The sequence below is a fragment of the Tenrec ecaudatus genome, chromosome 18 (assembly GCF_050624435.1).
Source record: "Tenrec ecaudatus isolate mTenEca1 chromosome 18, mTenEca1.hap1, whole genome shotgun sequence".
Classification (NCBI taxonomy): Eukaryota; Metazoa; Chordata; class Mammalia; order Afrosoricida; family Tenrecidae; genus Tenrec; species Tenrec ecaudatus.
Genome location: NC_134547.1, coordinates 70,413,312 through 70,433,676, shown reverse-complemented (window position 1 = coordinate 70,433,676; position 20,365 = coordinate 70,413,312). Strand labels below are relative to the sequence as shown.

General features: G+C 50.9%; 1 protein-coding gene across 1 annotated transcript in view; it reads right to left on the bottom strand.

Annotated features, from left to right (window-relative positions):
• Positions 1–20,365, bottom strand: part of GAN (gigaxonin) — a 49,008-nt gene that overhangs the window by 6,964 nt on the left and 21,679 nt on the right. Inside the window, exons 2-8 of the mRNA XM_075536802.1 lie at positions 17,523–17,637; positions 14,522–14,872; positions 12,188–12,527; positions 10,893–11,005; positions 9,684–9,833; positions 8,644–8,780; positions 7,776–7,904 (exon numbers count right to left, since the gene is read on the bottom strand). Of these exons, the coding sequence (XP_075392917.1) occupies positions 7,776–7,904; positions 8,644–8,780; positions 9,684–9,833; positions 10,893–11,005; positions 12,188–12,527; positions 14,522–14,872; positions 17,523–17,637 (1,335 nt within the window). The remainder of the gene's footprint in view (positions 1–7,775; positions 7,905–8,643; positions 8,781–9,683; positions 9,834–10,892; positions 11,006–12,187; positions 12,528–14,521; positions 14,873–17,522; positions 17,638–20,365) is intronic.

The following is a 20,365-nucleotide window of genomic DNA, read 5'->3' as shown; positions in this document are numbered from 1 at the left end:
GCCCCACTGAAAGGGCATTCCTATCACCTCAGTCGGGGCTGAGATCGCACTCCACTTCCAGACAACCACTGCTTTGTGGCTCTTCCAGAAGGTCTGATACTTGACTCTCCAAGAGAACACACTTTCGACTGGCTTCTCCTGCTCAGCACAAGGGTTTTTGGGATTCGTACATACTGTTTGTCCTACCAGTAATCGGTTTCTTTCTTTCTGAGGAACCCTGGTACCAAGGTGGGCTACGTAAGCACTGGCTGCTAACTAGAATGTCAAGAGTGCAGCCCACCCGCTGCTATGAGGGAGAGATGAGGCTGTCCGCCCCCACAGAGTACAGTCTTGGAAACCTCACATAGAGCCACTTGCTATGAGTTGGAGCGGACTCAATGGCTATGGACTTGGTTTTATTCCATTATAAGAGTAAAACCCAATTCCTTATCAATTCACCTGCTGATGTTTACTTCCAGTTTCTGGCTCCTGTGAATAAAGCAGCTGTCAACAAGTCTTTCTGTGGACTTGTTCCTTGGGATGAAATTCTAGGTATGGAACTGCTCGGTTGTATGGTACAGGTGTCCTTCATTCAGTAAGAAATTATGCCATGATTTTCCCATTTTACTTTCCAACTGGCAACATATGAGAGTTCCAACTAACTAAGACTGCTGCGAGCTCTCGGTGTTGTCAGTCCTCTCAGTGCTATGCGTCTCCCTGAAGCCCGAGGACGCCGATCACCTTCACATGTCTTACTGCTTCTTTGGTGATATGTCCGTTCAAAAACATTGGTCCTTTTTGATATTCAAGTTTTTGTCTATTCAATTACAAACTTCTTGACATTGTTCAGATTCATGTATGATGAATGGTTTTTCTCAGTGTGTGAAAAATCGTCAGGAAGTCATACAAAGTGTAAGCCTATGAGAGATGGGGTGTCTATGTTAGCAAAATACATGTCAAAACAAAGAATACTGGCAAACATAAAAGAAGGACATTTCACAGTGGTAAAGGGTCAACTCATCAAGAAGGCTGAATAATCAAATGTGTGCACGCACACAACAGGTTCTGAAGAATTCGCTGATAAATTCTACCAATTAGGGGAGAAACGATACATACTTTACACAAACTCTTCCAAGAAATGGAAGGGGACAAATACTTCCTAGCGCATTTTCTAAGGCCTGCATGAAACTTCAAACAAAAGAGGCTGAAAGGAAGCTATATCCTGAGACCCCTCATGAACACCGCAGCAAAACATCTTAATAAAAGAATCAGTCAATCAAATAAAAGAGTATGTGGAAAAGTAGAATCAAGAGATAATGGAAATTTTCTATGGTTCTCTTTTAAAATTTTTATTAAAAGATCATTTTATTGGAGCTTCTTACAGCGCTTATCCAATTGACTTTTTGAAACTCTCTTGCACACAATGAACATAATCTATCATAACTAAGAAGGGTCTGTCTCAGGAAAGAAAGCTGATGACACCAAGGAATCAGGCATCGTCATGCACTATGTCAATATGAAGGACTTCCAGTACAGTAACGTTCCACAGGAATGAGTTGACTTGAGCCCTCGGTATAGGGGAAAAATGGAGATCAACCCGTACCTTATACCATCTGGGAATATTAACTTGAAATGGTCTTGGGTACAAACACAAAAAGCTAAAACTATAAAACTCTTCGAAAAAATATGGGAGAAATATTTTGCTGCCGTGGTAGGTACAAAGTTCTTGGATAGTACACGAAAAGCTTGAATCTCAAAGAAAAAATATTATATATAATAATTAAATAATAAATGAATAAATAATAAAAGCCTCGGTTCTTTAAAACATGCCACTAAGAAAATGATGTGAGATGAACTACCAATGCCTGTGGGCAACCAATGGGAGAAGATATTTGCAGTACAGGTACCGAAGAATGGATTTTTAGCCACAACATAAAAGAACCGCCCACAGCATAACACTACTGAAAAATGTGAACTAAAAGAAGATCGACAAATGATCGAGGATCACCAGAAAAGCCATTTACTTACTATCACAGATGACAAGGCACTCTGAGGGGAACACTCCCCCCCCCCCCAACTACCAACAGTCCTAACGCTCAGGACGGCTGCCCTCCTGGCGAGGGTGAGAGAGCACAACACAGGAATCCACCACAGAAGCGCGGCCTGAGACCAGCGCCACACAGACGGAGACTTCTACAGGGCACGGACCGCGGTCTGGTTCAAGTGAACCCATCCCAGCCTTGAGGGCGGGGAGGACATCTTCCCAGTGTGTTCTCGCCTTGGGCACTTGCCCTCTGTCCCTACAGCAGTAATTGCCTTTCCAACATTCCCTACTCCCATTTTCTTCAGAGCCCTCCTCCGCCCTTTTAAAATTCGTCTGTGAAAATGCCAAGGGCTGCCAGAAGATCAGACACACCTGTCTGGGAGCAAGCATCCTCAGCTGGAATACAGTGCTTCCAAGAAGCGAGGTTGGTGAGACTTTGTCTCAGGTACTTTGGACATGTTATCGGGAGAGGCCAGAGCGTGGACAAGGGCATCATGCCTGGAAAGCAGAGGAAGCGAAGAAGTGAAGAAGGAAGCCAAGCCATCAAGGAGATGGACTGACACAGTGGTCCCACGACAGGCTCCCACAGAAGGACAGTTGTGAGGACTGGGCAATGTTTGGTTCTGTTATAGAACAGGGTCGCCGTGCATCAGAGCTGGCTTAGTGCTACTTAGCAACAGTAGTTAGCCATCTAACTAGCTTAAGAACGAGGTATATGAAATTTTCTTTGTTCCGTTTACTGATGGTGTGTTTCCTGATGGTCCTGATGACAGCAGATTTGGTCAGCAGTGGGGTGTATTTCTTACCTTCCAGTTTACATGTCTTATGAGACACGCAAAAAAAAAAAATCTCTGCAGGCTATTTTTAGGGAAGTCGGCAGCAATAATATAGCCCTGACACCAAACTGTACAGGTGTGGTGCTGGTGCTGCTGCGTAAGAGAAAGCTGCTTCTGGTGATCCGGCAATTTGCTAAGAAGAGGGGGTCAGCAGCTAGGTTGACAGCTGCATATCAAATCCAAGGCTGTGTTGTGTGGATCCATTTGTGTCTTGATACATCCAGGGCTACAGCTGTGATCGGAGCAACCACTTCAGTTTATGAAAATATAACCATTTTCTAGGTGCACTTAGGTACTTTTTCTGTGGGAATCAAGTAGGGGCATTTTGGTTCTCAGCCCTCCTGTTTTCAATTCTTTGATCAGGTGGCACTGATTTCTGCACTTCCCCCAGGGATGCAGCACTCCTTCTGGCTTTCTATGCCCGTGGGGATGGAACAGTCCAGGGGCTTACTGACAGCTTTCCCTACCACAATGGCCTCCGCCCAACAGGTCCAAGAACCAGCATGGGGAGTCTGCCAGTTGTCAAGTCTGCCAACTCTTAAGTATAGGGAGCTATGCCAAGTGGGATTAGGAAACTAGAGAAATATATCAAGTGGGATTCAGCTCCACCGATCAACTCATTACTCTTCACCTTGACCTTGACTCGCGGGCCATTTCTTGGTCCCTTTGGAAAAGACTTGGAGGAAGAGTATGGTGCTCACTTCCTAAGGAAACCTGCTTTTCCTTCCTTCACAGGGCTCTGGTGTGTGAAGTAGCTTAGGTACAGAAACTGAGTGACCAGTCTTGATCTTCTGTGCCATGTACCCTTCCCACCCTATCCCTCTTTGTCACAGTATACTGCTTCATGTCCCTGGCATTTCCCATGGCCTGAAATTAGGTATTTGCTGAGCTGGATAATGAGGGGAGGGGCCATCCCTGTCCTGTTCCCTTGCTGTACCCTGACTGCCCACACGAGCAATAAACATCCAGAACTATTTAGCCAATAACCATAGCAAACCCTCCGGGCACTGTTCTATTACCTGCTTTGTATACATATTGGCTCATTGGTAGTTCCCAACCATCTTATGCAGTATGCGCCCTGGTTCTCTTCATTTTACAGGTAGGGACGACGAAGGCACAGAGAGCCGGAGTAACTCGCCCAAGGTCCTATTCCAGGGGTGAAAGTGCAGAAGTGTGACTCTACAGCTCCCACTCTTAATCGCCAGGCCAAGAAAGGAGAACAGAAATCCTCACAACTGGACTTTGGTCAACGGAGAAAAGACCGATGAGGTCAATTTCATTTCTACTTGGATCCATAATCTACACTCAAAGCAGCAGCAGTCAAGAAATCAAACGGTGAGTCTCCTCCTGTAGAGTTCCAATCTCGGAAACCCACAAGGACAGTTCTTCTCTGTCCTGCAGGGTTGCGAGGAGTCAGGATCAAGTCAGGGACCATGAGTCTGCACCTGCTCAGCATAGCTTCTCCCTTCCTGTCACTCTTACATGCAAACCAGGGTAAGGATTCCTTCCAGTCAAGAGCTGCCAGTTTGGGCAGATGTGCTGCACAAGACCACTTCACAGTGTGAAAAACAAAGATGCCACCTTTGAGGACCAGGTGTGCCTGACCAAGGCCACCGTATTTCCAACCACCTCCAAGGTACGTGAGAGAAAGACCAGGGAAGGTGGGATGCATGTGAACCGGGATGTTGCTGAAGAACAGTCAAAGAACTACAGGCAGCCAGAGAACAAACCGATCTGTCTTGGATGGCAGGACTCCAGTCTCCTTTTATCTTTGTCCTTCTCCTGGTGACTGAGGTGCAGGTTTGCAATCCATCCACCCTTTGTTCCAGTTCCCGCCTCTCACTCCTCTGGGGCCACCTCACCTGAGCCCGCCTCTTCCCTGGCTTCCTGTTTTCCAGCCCTACTCCTTCCCTAACCCTCTCAACCTTGCTCTTAGGCAAATGCTGTCCTTTTGACCTTAAGCACTTTTATTATTTTGACGCAAGTATGGGCTCCGTTCCAGACCTGGAAGGTGACAAAGAGCCATAGTTTTGGAGGGGCGGGGCCCCACCAGTCTTTATCCAACCAGGCAGACATGCTGAGCCCAGTCCCTGGAGGAGGACACCATGCTTGGTGAGACAGAGGGCCTGGGCAGGGCGGATGGACACAGTGTCTGTGACCATGGGCTCAAACAGGACAGAAGTGGTGGGGATGGCGCAGGACGGGCAGGGTCAGTCAGATGGCGCCTAGCAAGAGCAACATGCGGCCTTCTGTGTCTACTAGACGAGAAATGGCTGAGCTTGATCAGCGAGCTTGACTGTGCGGTAGAGGCCCCTAAGGTCCACACCAGGATGGCGGCAGGGGCACCATCCACTGTGGGGGTATTAAGAAGGGTTTACGGTACTTTCTTAAACCACAGTCCTACGTGTCTTGTGTGAAGGAAAACCCCGGGACAACCCCCAGCACCTTCAAGGAGCTCAAGAACTGCTGCAAGCTCGCCAGCGACGTCCACCTTCTAGTCACCCAGTCACTGACTCGGTCTCAGGACGGGTCTGACCCAGGCACGCAGGGCGACCAAAATATGGAACTGGCAGATCTTGACTGCAGGGAAGTCACCATGAGTCGGATGCAAAAGTGGTGGTGGGGGGAGGGGTGATGCTGAGCAAGTGCAGACTCAGTGTCACTGAGGCGATCCTCAAGCACAGCAGCGCTTCCGGACAGAGTAGGACGGTCCCTGTGGGCTTCTGGGGCTGTAACTCGTTAAGGACAGGAGCAGACAGCCTCCTCTTTCTCCAAGGAGTGACTGGTGGGTTTCAATTGCTGGCTCGTGACTGGCAGCAGCCTGTGCTGACCAGACACACTGGGTGGTTTTCAGAAGCGAGTGGGAATATAGGACCCATGAGAGGGACCCCAAAGGGTGGCCTCGGAGTGGGACGGAGGTGAACACACCCGCTGAAGGCAGGTTTTGGGGAGCAACAGACAGTGGAGGACTGTGAACTGCCCTGGAGTTGGTTCCATCTCATAACTGCCCAGCGCACAGCAGAAGGAAGCCCCGCCCGGTCTTGCACTGTCCTCACAGGCGTCCTTAGGGTCCAGCCCATGGTTGGAGCCACCGGGTCCATCCCACCTTGTCAAACAGCTTTCTCCAGGGACAGGTCTCTCCTGACAACATGTCCAAAGCGTGTGAAACAAAGCCTCGCCACCTCGCCATCCTGGCCTCGAAGGAGCATTCTGGCTGAGTTGTTTCTAAACTAAAACCAGGCACTTCGGTTGGGAGGCCGACCCGGAAAGCAGCGAGAACTCATGAACCGAGGAACAGGACCAATGCCAACAACTGCTGCTGACCTGAGGAGGAACGCCACCCCTGCCCCGGGGGCAAGCTAAATGGCCCAGGGCGTCCGCAGGGGGAGTGGGGGCTGTCACTCACAAAATGACCTGGACGCCCAAGTCTTAGGCATCATCTGAACAGAGCTTTATGACTCGTGTATTTTCATGTTTGCATTTTATCACACCCGTAAGTTTACAGGTGATGTTTCCAACCCCCCAAAGGCAAATCAAGATCAGCGTGAACAGATGCTGCCCGAGGGTCGCTGGGTTCATCTTTCCCGAGCACGGGTCAGCATTTGCACTAGACGACTGCTCAGGGGGCTAATGAGTGGCCCCTGGGAAGGCCAGTGTGGCAAAGGTTTGAGAGTTTATCTGACAGCAGACTGGCCTGGCCATTAGACACGAAGAGCTGAAGGAATGAAGCTGCCCTCCGGGAGGACAGCTCACTGGGGAAGGGGGTGCTGGCGGAGACACAGGGCACAAAGAGCTACCACCATTCTGGATACATTAAGAAGTTGTTCCTATCACTGGGGGCAATTTCTTTGCTTTCCTTCAAATAGACTTGTTTTTAGTTCAAAACAGAGAAAATAAGGTCTGGCATTTTCCCAGGAAAGTTTTCACCTAAAAATAGGGAACAAAAGCAGGAAAGACGAGAGATTCCTTAAAAACAATCTAAGTGGCCTCCAATCTAATACAGATGGCTCATCTGGCAAGGGCTGGGCCTGTGTGCAAACAGAACACACTTGAAAACATCCATCTTGTAAGGGATGAGCTACTTCTAGGGTTTAGTTTTTTACAGAAGCCCATCCAGGGTAGCGGTGGCGTGGTAGCTGAGAGGCTGGGCTCCACAGCCAGGCAGCTTCTAACATGGTCTAAATGGCTCTCCACCATGCCCAGCCATCTGTTCTAAGACCAGGTTCTAAGACCAGGGGGAGGCGGGGAGAAAGAATGCAAGTCTCCTACTTTCAAGCCATTCATTTAGTCAACACTGCCAAGTAGCTCTAAAACCTTGCTCATTGTTTGCCATCTCCAAGCATCTGAAACTAAACATGACATCACAGCACCCCCTTCTGGTAACAAGGTTGAAATGCTATTACAGGATTGCGTGCAGGCGGCTCCCTTCTCAGGACTCCAATACGTTGCTAGGAGGCAGACACCATTTCCTGGTTAGGGTACTAACTAAAGGCTGGGAAAGAGGCTGGCTACTCCCCCCAGAAGACAGGGCAGGTTTCCCTCAGCCGGTGGGCATTTTACTGAGGAGGGAGGGCGAGCGTGAGTGCCGGCAGTGCTGTGTGCCCACAGGCTCTGCGGTACCGTTAAGCAGCGCGTTCTGGAGGAAGCAGAGTGAAGTGGGTGAATGGGGCAAGGGCAACGTTACGCCAAAGAAACAACACAAAAGCTGAGATCACCCCACCGGTTCAGGGGACGCAGAAAAGCCAAGGCCGTGCACACAGAGTGACGGGTGGAAACTCTTTCTCAAAGGCCTCTGGGAATGCTTTTTCAGCAACTGGGGGTCCCAATCCCATCTACCTTTTAGAAACAGGGTTTTCCTTTGCTCTCCCTTGATGTCACGGGTATTCCAGAAGAGGGACAAAACGGTTTATCATTACCTTTTAAACTCATCGTGGTAGAACTCTGACTTGCAGGTCACCATCTCGCTCCCCTGGATGTCCTCACGACTTCGTACACCTCCAAACACGTAGAGCTCCATGGCCACGCCGCAGGCGACAGCCCCAAACCTGGAAGGACATCAGGCATTGTGAGCCTCTGCTGCTTGCTCACGCAGGTGTGCAGTCGGTGAGCCTCCCTTTTCCAAATGGACTGCTCACTTCACTTGACGCAAATCCACAGGCCAGGTCAAAGAAGGCGTCCAGTCTGAAGGAGTGAGCCCTGGCACCGTGGTGGGTTGATAAAGTGCCGGCAGTTCAAGCCCACTCATCGCCCCATAGGAGCAAGATATGGTCATCTGCTTCCAGAAAGATTAGTCTTGGGAGTCCTATGAGGCCGTCCTACTTTCCTATGGAGTGGCTGGGAGTGGAAAACGTCTTGCAGGTTCACCTGCCCTGGAGGCAGTAGATGAAGGGGAGGCAGGCACACTCCAAGAAAGGCCCAGCTATGAATTAAGTTAAGTATAAGTTATGAATTAGCCTCTGGAATCAATTCTGGCTCAGTGATCCTACAGGGCAGGGGTGGGGAACACCTGGCCTGCGGGTTGGATAAGGGCCACAGGATCACCCAAGAGAAGCAGTTCCAGCCACTTCCAATGCACACTGGGTCTACCGTTGAGGAGGATGGAAACAAGACCCATCAGTGTGTCCCTACAGGAGTAACAAAGGCGCCTGCTTTCCGAAATACGTCTAAGACGCGTGTGCAGTATTTCTGTCTTCAACAGACACAAAGCCGTTTCGTTTAGATGTTTTGGGGGTGAAGGGGCTTCAGTCCATTGAGTACGGAAGAACTCCATGCCCAGGCACTCACCTCCTCTCCTTTAGTGGGCAGATGGCCGTCCACTGCTGGGTCCTTGGGTCATAGCACTCCACAGACTCAAACAGCTTTCCGTACGAGCCTCCACCCATGGCATAGACTTTCTTTTTCATGGCTGCATAGCAGCCGATCTGGGAGGGAAGCACAGACAGATGGACATGTGCTCATCGAGCGAGCACTGGAGGACGATGAGCCACATGAGGACAGAGTGCTTCCCAATGTTAAACCGCAGGATGGTAACAAGGAGAGGCCCGAGGCCACCCAGACACTGTTGATCCCGGCTAAGGGTATGCTCCTCCTTCTAGTACGTGAGACAGGCCAATGCCGATTCTGCACTGAGCTTTCCACTCTATCTCCCCGTCGCTCCAAGAGTCTCAAGGTGTCTTTGATTCTGAGGGATGATGTCACTCCGTTCCTGCGATCCCTCAACATTCAGCAGGAGGACCACGTACAACGGGTGCATCTCAGTGCCTCTAAAGACCAAGCACATCATTCCCACCTGGGCATAAAACCCGAGAGCTAAGACAACTACACCTGATGATCTAACGTGAGCCCTGCAATTTCACTCCAGCCCAAACCAGACTTGTGGCCAAGAGGAACCAATGCACAGTGCGCCTGCAGTACTGAGGGGGCTGTCCCACAGGGTTTCCGAGGTTGAAGGTTTTCACAGAGGCAGCCTGTCTCAACTTTCGCCCTTGGAGGGGGCTGGTGTTCAAACAGCTGACCTTCCAGTGAGCGGCCGAGGGTTTCAACCGCTGCACTGCCAGCATGGCCTGTTTTCACTCTTGTCTGATTCACTCCCGTTCCTCACCGTGAGAGGGTTGATTTGGAATATGCGGCTCCACACTAGCCAAGTGCACTCAGCATTCAGCATTTACCAGGCAGAGTGCCGGGGACGTGGCTCACTGAGCTCATGGGCCGGGCTGAGGCCAGCGCACTCCCTGCTCCCATCTGGGCGCGTCCCTGCCAGGCTTTCTGAGCACTGCTCCAGAAGACCACTCTACCCTCCAGCCGTCACAGGACCCAGGCCTCACCTTTCGAACCATGGTCAGATCAGGTTGCTTGGTCCAGGTCTTTGAGTAAATATCGTAGCACTCCATGGAGATGAGCTCCTTCTCGCCGTCCTCGCCGCCCAGGATGTACAGCATCCCGTCAATCTCCACGATGCCAAAGTTATGTCGGGCCTGAAAGGACACGGGAGAACTGTGCAGACACGACAGCCGGTGCACACACTCGGCTGCTGTCGCTGGGCCCCAAGGAGCTGACTCTGGCGCATGGCGACCCCACATGCTACGAAGCACAAGTGCCCCAGAGGCGCTTTTGCAGACTGTATGGGAGAATATGGACAGGCCCCTCTCCTGCCGGGGCAGCGAGCAGCCACACGCTGGACTGCTGCACTACCAGAGCCTCTGGAGAGGCCCAAGGTTAACAGCAAAGCCCAGAGACAAGTGTGGCCTACCGCGCTCAGCAAAGCAGCCTGGCTCAGCAAGGCCTCTCCTCATAAGGGCAGCAGCGAGTGTTTCTACTGCACCAGGCCTTGGACTCTAACCCATGGGCTGCTCAGAACGGGAGGATGATATTCGGGTCGAACATGCCGCGAGTTCAGGGTCGAGTCCAACAAGGGGCCAGACACTATTATCTCTAGCTGAACAGATGTTGTCTCAGAATGGTTCACTGGCTCTTTCCAGGCTGGAGTATGAGAGACCAGAAAAGCCCGACCAGTGGGGCTGTGTGGGCAGCAGAGGGAATGGCGGACCCAACACCATGGTGATCTGGGAACACAGAGTGTGAGGGGCTGACCATTCAGTTGGGACAGATGGGTACTGAGAGCCTAACCTCCCATGTGCCAGGCACTGTAGACAGGGTCTGAGCCTAGTCCGCCAGACTCTGCACTAGAGCTTCTATGAGAACTTTCAAATCCCCAGGGTGTGAGGTGAGAATGGGGAGGGAGCAGAGACTGGGAGGCAAGGGCAGGCCAGCCAGGGAAGAGCATCTTGAGTGGGAGGCTGGGAAGGACCCTAGAGCAGTGGTTCTCAGCCTTCCTTATGCTGCCACCCTTCCACGGTGTGGTGACCCCCCCCAACCATACAATTATTTTTGTGACTACTTCATCGCTGCCATTTTGCTGGACAGGCACACACACGAGGCAGGCTGGGGTGGGGCTGCTTTAAGCCGGCGGGGCAGTTGCCAACAGGAGGCACGGCTCCTCTGGAGCGCACACAGTGTCGGGGGAGGTGCTTTACCTCATTCATGGGTGGCAGTGCAGACCACGTGTTTAAATCGGGATCGTACTTTTCTCCCGAGCTCAGCGTCTGCTTGTTCTCATCTTGACCCCCGAACACGAACAGAAATCCTTCTGTGAAGATCAGGAGAGACACTCAGAAATCCCAGCGTGAGGAAAGGAACACCTGAGGATGGCTCTCTTGGACAGCAGGGACCCTGCTCTGGACGGGGCCTGTTCTTGCACACCAAGCTTCCCCTGGTCCCAGAGCACCACTCACTCTGGGCACCTCCGTGCCTCCACCCCCGCTGCCGCCGCTGCGAACCTCGAACCTCGTGCGGCCTCTGAACCCGGCCCACATCTGTTTGCTCTAGGCCCCAGGAATGGGGACAGCTGCGGGGCCTCCACCGTCACACAGGGCCTAAGAGCCACTGTGTCCTTCCTACTCTGCAGAACAGTGGATGAGGGCACTGTCCACACCCCTAGATTCCTGGTACAACCCCTAGGTCAAACAAAGCCTCTCTCAGGTCATGTTAGTGGGCACCAAGAGAAACCAGGAAAGGATCCCCGCAGGATTGCTGACACTGTGGGATCAAGGTCAAGGGCAGGTCTGGGGGAGGAGAAAGGCAGCACCCACCACCTTTCCTCAGAGCATGGACATGTGGGCAGCTTTCACACCTGTCAAGTTCAGGGGAATCCGGCTCTTTTTTCCCCCAGCATGGTAACTTTTTCCAGGTGCCATGGCGTGGACCTAACTCAGGGCGCCCTGTGTGTCAGGGAGAGCTGGGCTCCAGGAGCTGATTTTATCATGAGATTGGCAGGGATTCCTTATGAGGTGCCTCTGGAAGGGCTCAAACTGGCAGCCTCTTGCTTGTGTTAGCCACTGTGCTCCCTGAAGGCAAGAGAATGCCGGGCCACTGAGGATCTAAGCGAGTATTTTCTGACGTCTCCTATGAAAGGTCTGCTTCGGCCCTAACACTGTCATGTCCAATAGAAGAACATACTGCAACCCTAAATTCCGCATACAGCACATTCTAAATTCCAAGCCTCAATTTCAAAGACAGGAATACCGCTGCTCGAAGAAAGGGTGTGCTCCGAGTCTGCTCACAGTTTCTTGCTGGTAAAAAAACCACTGAATTTTGTTCTTTTCTCTTTAGTGAAACCCCCCATGAATGCTTCGGGAACAGCAGGGACAGCTCTCCCTTCCGGCATCCTGAAAGCCAGCCCAGCTGAAGGGCATGGTGCAGAGACCGCCAGGCCCCTCCCCAAGCCCCAGGTCAGACGTGGTGTGGGGTCCGAGGCGTCAGGGCAGCCTACCTGCCGAGAGGACGCCGTGGTTGATTCTCGGCATGCTGAGCGGGGCCAGTTCGATCCACAGCTGCCTGTTGGGGTCGTAGAGGGGGCACATGCACCTCATGGAGGCCGTGGGCTTCCGTGACACGCGCTCTTCCCCGCCGACGGTCACGATGCACTCGGAGTAGCCCCGCGGCTTGAAGCTGGCGAGCATGGCCTCGCCCTGCTGCGGCTGGCTCAGAGGGATGTTGCTGCACTCCTTGACGATCTCCCGCACCAGGGGCTCGTTCAGCATCTGCTCCCGCAGGTAACTGGAGTCTAGCCCGGAGACCCAGAGGGCGGACATGACGTCCCTCATGTGGACCTGTGGGGCGGGGGCGGGGCAGACACATGTAGCTTTCAGCACATCCACGGCCCCAGACTGGTGCACATCCCATTCCAGGGTGCTTTCTAGGAGCTTCGTGAAGAAAACCATCCGTTTGCATTTACATGGGGAGGCATCAGAAAGTGTGTGGGAAAATTTTTCACTCATTTCTTCAATGACCTCTCTGCTGCCCCCTTGTACTTGACCTGCCGCCGTCCAGTTCCACAGCTCTCTCAGAGGCCGACGGGCTCCCGGAGAAGAGGGGACACGGAGGAAACGTCGCTCTAATTCACACGAGTTCACATATGCGGATGCTTAACGGGTTAAACCACCGGCATACTGTATGCGCAACGACACACAGTAATAGCTAGATGCAGGATGATCAACTTAATAACGGAAAAGTCTCAAAAGTGAGCGTATGAGGAAAATGTAGAAAGTTCAGAGCTCCTGGTGCACGACAGTGTCATTTCTGCAATAGCTAATGCTCAACACTGTGTACATGTCGGACTCCAACATGTATGGCAGGACTTAGAGCATGGAGAACATGACCATCGAACACATAGGACATCAACTTCCAACATGTAAAGTGTAACTAACAGGTATAATGTGCCCCTCTAACATGTATGTGACCCTCTAAGACATGACATGACCTCTAACATGCAGAACATGATCATCTAACATGTAGGATGTGACCCTCTAACATGTATGACATGACCTTTAGCATGCAGAATGTGACCATACAACAGGTAGGATGTGACCTTCTAACATATAAAATGAAACTAACATGTAGAATGTGACCCTGGAACATGTAGAACATGATTCCCTGACACATTAGGAACGTGACCCACATACTCCTGCTGCTCCATCACTAAATGGGAACCAACCGACTACACTTTCCACACCCCTCAGGTGGAGCTCTTTACACATGAACATCCTGGACTGACCCTGCCAGGAGATTTTTCTCCTTCTGCAACAGTCACTGTGAGTCCTACTCTTCCATATGTGCAGTGACAAAAGCCAACGGGTGTCAACGGCATCAAGTTCAGGCCAATGGGAGGGCTGAGAACTGCCTTTCGTTTCCCTGCAACCCGATGACCCCGGCATCCTGGTCACTTGGAGGCAGGAGGAAGTTAGAGGCCGGATTCCCAACGAGTTGCATGTCCTAGTGGTCTCACGTGAGGGGCGTCAGTGTCACCTGATCCAGCTCCGCCTCCTAAGCTACCAACCAATAGGGACACCAGCAGCGACCGTGCTCTGACCAGACCCCTGGCTTCCAGATGGGCAGACTCATCACCTGCTGAGATGGAAGCCAACGCCTATCAAGGAGGGGCTGCAGTATCATTACACATTTTGAAAGCTACCCTCTAATTTTAAGGTAGTAGTGGTCACCAGTCCCTTATTTATAAGACAGTCCTGTGACTTGGCTCCCTCCCCCAGCGTTCCACCCACCTGGGTCTAAGACCTGGCTTGCCCTCCCCAGGCCATCATTGCCTGACTGTTGCTCTTGGACGGGCACTGTCATAGCCTAGTGCTGCCTACGCATCCCGCCCCGGGATGACGAGACGGGAGGGAATGCCCAGGTGGGATCCCATCCCCGGCAGCAACTCACCATTCACGACTCTCACCACTTGCCACCCTCTGGGCCTGCTGCCCCTGAGAATCCCCGTAGGAGTAACCCAACCATGTGGGGGAAGTTGGTGCTCAAGTAAGGCTGGGGCCCCAGCAGCTGTGTAGCCTCCACCCGGAAGCGGAGTCGCTCTCGACCCAGGGTAAGCAGCAGAGGGAAGGGCACGCTCCTTCAGATGTCAGGGTCTCTGCGGTTGTCCGATAGCCAAGTGGCCTGGACACCCAACCTTTTAACAATCCGTTGGGAAGATGTTTCACAGACCACCATGCAAAGTGGAGTTGAAGCAGCAAGGTGAGGCATAGTAATATGCACTAAAAAGCACATTCTGGAAAGGACACAGGGACACCATCTCCTGGGTGGGACGTACCTTTCTGAGTTCTGTGTCATGCGCTATCCAACGAATTACTGCTTCAAACACGTATCTCTCATTGCCGACGTTCAACTTCTCCAGGGACACCACCTCTTTCAGCTTCTGATGACTCAGTTCCAGGAACTCTTCGGTGCTGCTGACATCCCGGAAGTGCGTTTCCAGGTACTCGGTGGCCAGGTAGTGGACGTGGTGCAGGCAGTAGTGCAGGGCAAAGTCCCGGATCCCGATGCAGTTCTCGGCAGCGATGCAGCCTTCCAGAAACTCGCAGCACAGGGTCTTCAGGTCCGTCAGCAGCAGCAGGTCGGCCGCCTGCACGACGTCTTGGATGGTGTCTTCATTGAGCCGGATCTGTAAGGGCGTCAGAAACACAGAGCAATATGTGGGACTGAAAACCCAAACCGGGAGCCAGACACAGTAGCCAGTGGGACAGGCTGGCGATGACCACATGTGGGCCACTTCATGGAGTTCCACCTTTTCCAGGAAGCAGCTCAGGGCACCCAGTCACCTCAACCAACATCCTTTCCCATGATCGATCTATGTCATCTCCTCATTGCCCGTCTAGGGCAAAGTGTCTGTGATCCTCACTGCTCACTCAAAAAAGTTGTCAACCATCGGAATGCTTGGGAAATGGAAAGTTCTGGACTCGGTGGCAATCTGAAAATGATGACTCGAACCCCTAACACCTGAACCGCTGACAGCCTCACCTGAGTGCATGCAGATGCCCTTCTGTCTCGGCACGCCAACACTATGAAGCCTGCAGGGCAGGCCGTGGGGGAGGGGATGAACTCAGAAGGCGGAAACAGGCCACACACGCCACATACACAGATGGGTCTCAAAACGGTCTTGCGGGATCCACCCAGATATGGGATTTTCTTGGTTTTCCTTCCAGTATGAACTTTTGCTTCACCTACATCTTGCTCCATTTTCTGATGGCTGCTTCCTCATCTACCAAATTGATAGCTTCTCCGTGTTTCAGGAAAAGCAATGTAAACACAGGAACCTAAGGATCCATACTGCCCCAGTCGAGTGGTCCAGACTCGCAAAGAGGGTCCTTTCCTACATTCTAGAAAGTAGAAGATTGAACACGAATGTAGAGCCAGAGACATCTCCCTCACAGCGAGATTCACATAAAAAGTATAACTGCCAATCCTTTAGGAAAATGGGAAACACAATGGTGTAAAAGAAACCTACTGAGTACTCACAGTGAAAGGTAACTTCCCATTTCTATAACATGCTACAGGAGCCCTAGTGGCACAGTGGGTTATGTATTGGGCTACCAATTGCAAAGTCAGCAGTTCAAAACCATCAGTTGCTCCAAGGGAGAAAGACGAGACTTCTGCTCCCTTCAAGGGTGACAGTCTGGAAGCCCATGGGAACAGTTCTACCCTGTCATCCTACAGGGGGCTGTGAGTCCATGGCAAGCAGTGTGGGTTTGGGTGAGTCTGCAGACCATGTGGAAAAGCTCTAACTCCTGTCTCAATAAAACCAAATCACAAATCAAGACTGCAGAGGGTGTCTGTTGTCACTTACCACTAGGGTGTTGAATTTCGCATGGGAACCAAAGACAGATCACAATGTGCAGACAAGGCTTTAAGATTCAAATCCAAGCCTGAATATAAAGCTTCAAAATGTTTAAGGGAAAATTCCATTAAGTTTTAATATTTCATTTCCCATGAACTTTCTGAAGTCACTTTCATAGTCTAAGTGGCTTATAACTGCATGCCCTATTAACAATTGCTGCTTGGTTTTGAAGTTAGATGTGTGACTGATCCTAAGTCTGGTTTTAGCCACAAAGCACGAGGTTCAAACCCGCCAGCAGTTCCATGGGAGAAAGATGAGGCTGTCTGCTCCTGCCAAAGTTACGGTCTCAGGAACCCACAGGGGCAGCGCTACCCTGCCCTATAAGGTCGCCGGAAGTTGGAATCAATTGGATGGCAGGGTTTTTAGATCTTGTTTTAAGGGCTGTCTCAAAAGTAATTAAGATTGATTTATTCTGTCACACAAATGTACATGAACACACACTGCCCAGCATTTAGAGAAGAGAGATGGGGAGAGTCCCATGAAATGAAACCAGCAAACAAAACTCCAAAAAGAGCTGACACCAGAAAGTCTGACACTGGACAGAATGAAACTATTTGGAGATGGCAAGCAATACACGGTGCACGCTTTGATACACGGAAAGAAATGGCCCTTACGGAAAGCAAAAGGCTAAACAGGAAGCGTGAAGAACCAGAGAGAACAAGATCGCAAAAAAGAATGAAGCGCAGACACAGCTGCACAGAAGCTGACAGGACAGACACTGGGCTCGTCCCGATGGTTTAAAACTGCCCCTAACTTCCTCCCATGGTGGTTCTTAAGGCTCCTCATACTGTACTTCACACCACATGCTGGGGTGGGGGTGCGGTGGGGTGGTGTGAAGGAAAAGGAAACACAGAAGTAGTGGTCATCTCTTTCCCAAGTATCATCAACTCCCTGGAGACGTAAGTGGCGCTGGGTGAATCTGGCAGAAAGACGGTGGGAGGAGAGGTTGGCACTGCTGAAGCCACTAGACCGTGGCATGGCAATGTAACTGGTGGCCTGCCACTGGGAATGAGCTCTGAGTTCTACAAAGTCATCCCCAAATGCCCTCAGGAGCATCCTTTCCGTGCTCTGGAGACAGTGTGAGTTTCCCCAGGGTGTGGGTGCAAACAAGACTGAATTCCAGGTGTGCAAACACAAAGAGGGCAGTACAGTAGCACTCACGGCCTCCTCTCTCCCTGGAGAGTTGAACTCAAAAGGATCCCAATACAGACTGGTGCTCTTTCCCACAGCCGAGACCCAGAAGGACACGCTGGGGTGCCTTCACCAGCAGGAGACACCAGCCAAGCACACAGTGCCTGGGGAAGACAATGGCAGACCCTGAGTTACCCTGTCCTGTATGGGGTGAAAGCAGGCCCGGGCCTGGGCAGCTGCCGCCCTTCAGCCTGCCCGCCCCTCCTTCCTTCGTTTCTCATCGTACCTGCCCACTGAAGATGTAATCCAGGATCTCTCTCATAACCATTACCGATATCCCTTCAAGTTCAATCTTATAAGTTGATCCATCATCTTTAGGAGGGTTATAGTTTAATTTTGTCCTAAGAGAGGGGAAAAAACATAAATTTTCTATGAAAAAACAGAAATAGTTACAGATATTTATGCATTAAATACTCTAAAGTATTTGACATTAATAGTAGATGAATCGCCCAACCTTGAAAACATTATTTTTTAAAAATTAAATGTTTAAAAAAATCGTTTTATTGGGAGCTCTTACAGCTCTTATAACATTGCATACATCAATTGTATCAGGCATATTTGTACATGTTTATTAGATGAGTACTTTTTTATAATTCAATGACAAAACATGTATTCCAGCTCTAATTAGGGTACGGCTTTTTGAAAGGCTGAACAAAAGCAGCCAACCAGGAGCCAGAGACCATGGGCACATGGTACGCCTATTCAGCCTGGTGAGCCCATCCTAAGGAGCCTCGTTCCTTCTGGCTCATTGAATATCAAATCGTTTCCAATGCTGCAACACGGCTCCCACCAAGCTGCACACACAACAAAGGCCGGGACCTTGATCGAAAACCACCTGCTTCTCACCAGTGGCTTTTTCCATCAACCCATTCTTTTGTTTATCACTCTACAGACAAAGTCATCCTAAATCTGTGTCCACTTTCCCCTGTGATTGAATCAGTTAAAAATAGGCAAATGGGTTTCAAAATGCTCATGGACAAATTCCACATCTTTTCATTTTCCCATGAATTTTGGCAGTCCTCTTGCATTTCCAATCTCCTAAGAGCAGCACTCTACGCTGCAGCTCCTGTTTGGGGCTGGCCTTTTGCCCTCGCAGCAGCTTGCTGTGTGTCACTCATGGCCGCACCCCGCTCTTGCTCTCGGTTCTTTCTGTTGAGCAGGGCTCCACTTTCCGGTGGCCAGGCCGCTAGATTGGTTCCAGGCTTTGAAGGTACCTCTCTAGCTATGTGTGTGTGTGCCTCTTTTTGTCCTTTGTGTCGAGATTCTTCTGGGGGTACTGCTGTGAGGGATTACTCCATGCCAGGAATGATTCCGTTTCAGTAGTTAAGACCTGCTTGTGGCTGCCATCTGCAATGGGTCCGAGAAGCGTTGGGTCCACATCTGGACTGGTCAAGCTTCTTGCTACTCAAAGGCAGAGTGCTTGTGCTGTTGCCTTCAGCGGTCTGGCTCATGTTTGTGGCCACCTGAGCTTCCGCTTCTGTGAGCATCTGCTGAAGTTGCTTGCTCATTTGTTGGTGAAGATCGCTGTCTTCCTCCCACTGAGCTGTCTTCATACTTTTTAAAAAAGGATGACTGATGGTTTCTCATAATTAAGGCTTTTTGTTTTTTTGATTAAGATTGCTTCTTTTACCTTGTCTGACATCTAAAAACTGCTCCCAGTGCTTCCCACTAGGGAAGCTGAAGGTTTTCCTCAAATGACCGCGGGGGGGGGGGGGGGGATGTGGAAAAGGAGCGTGACAACGGCTGCACGGCTTGAGGAACGTGGTCTGGTGGCTGAAACGCACGCCGAGGACTTGTGTGATTAGGATGCGCTCGTCCGTGCATTTGCAACAAACATAAGTTACTTTTAAAACTTAAGGTCTTCAATCGTTTCTGAAACCTTTGTGACTCAGTTCTATTTTTAGCTCATTTGTCTTCCCAGGTCCTCCTCTCGGACCACTTCGTAAGACCCTCCCCGAGCCCCGTGGAAGGTTCCGTGGACAGAGGCTAGCAGGCACATTTCAGGGTAGGGGCATTGAACCAAAACGGAATGAATGAATGTTTATACCCGGGATGCTAAGACCATCAATCTTTGCTCCTAAAATGTTAGAAGCAAGACTGCCCATCAAGGAATTAGGAGAGTCTTCTGGGATATCTGACCAGCTTAAAAGAATGCCCCCTGACCCAACATCAATCTACTCCCATGAAAGGAGCCAGCTTGGTTGGGCTACAGTGAAACCCACACCAGGCAGTGGAAGTTACAGACTCCCCAGCTCCCAGTGTTTCCCAGCAAAGCACTGGGGAAAGGGTGTGACACTGCCTGGTGCTCTTGGACGAGGGAGATGAGGCTGGTGTAAGCCAGGGAAGAGAGCAGAGGTCCAGCCTCCCTGGACGCTGCCCAGTCACTCTGAAGACTGGCTCACCACCCCTTCCCCAGCCTGCAACACCTTGGGCTGGGGGCAGGGGAACGATGACTTTGAGCTCAAGCTCCTCTCTCACAACTGGGCAAGCAAGAACCAACAGATAGCCTGGTACCAAAATAAAGAAATCAAAGTAAACAGAAAAAGAGCAATTTAGAAGAAACAATGATTATGCAAAATCAAAAGGAAAACGGGAAGCTTTCCCTTAGTATTCCCAGAGAGAGCAGAGAGGCTCTGATACTTAATAAAAGAATACTTACTGCTGTCAGACTGATTCCAACTCAGAGTGGCCCTGTACACGGACGGAGCAGAGCCCCCAGTTCCCAAGGCTGTCCACCTTCACAGAAGCAGGCGGCCTAGGAGTGGTGACGTGACCTTTGCTCATCAGCCAAGAGCGTAACCATCAAGGGTCCTAAAGCAGGAGGCTACGAAAAGGAGCAGTCTAAGAACCACCACCAAACACTTTAATGGCTCAAGAGTTTTTAATGCAATAGAAGGATCAATATAAAAAGTTGAAACATTCCAGGAGAAGGCAAAAGACAGGAGAAAAATAGGAGAGTCAAGTTAAGACAGTGGAGGGGCAGCCAAAAAGAAGGCCCCCCAGGAGATAGACTGACACAGTGGGCTCAAGCCGAAGGCCCACTGTGAGGACGTCCCTCTGCTCCTTCGG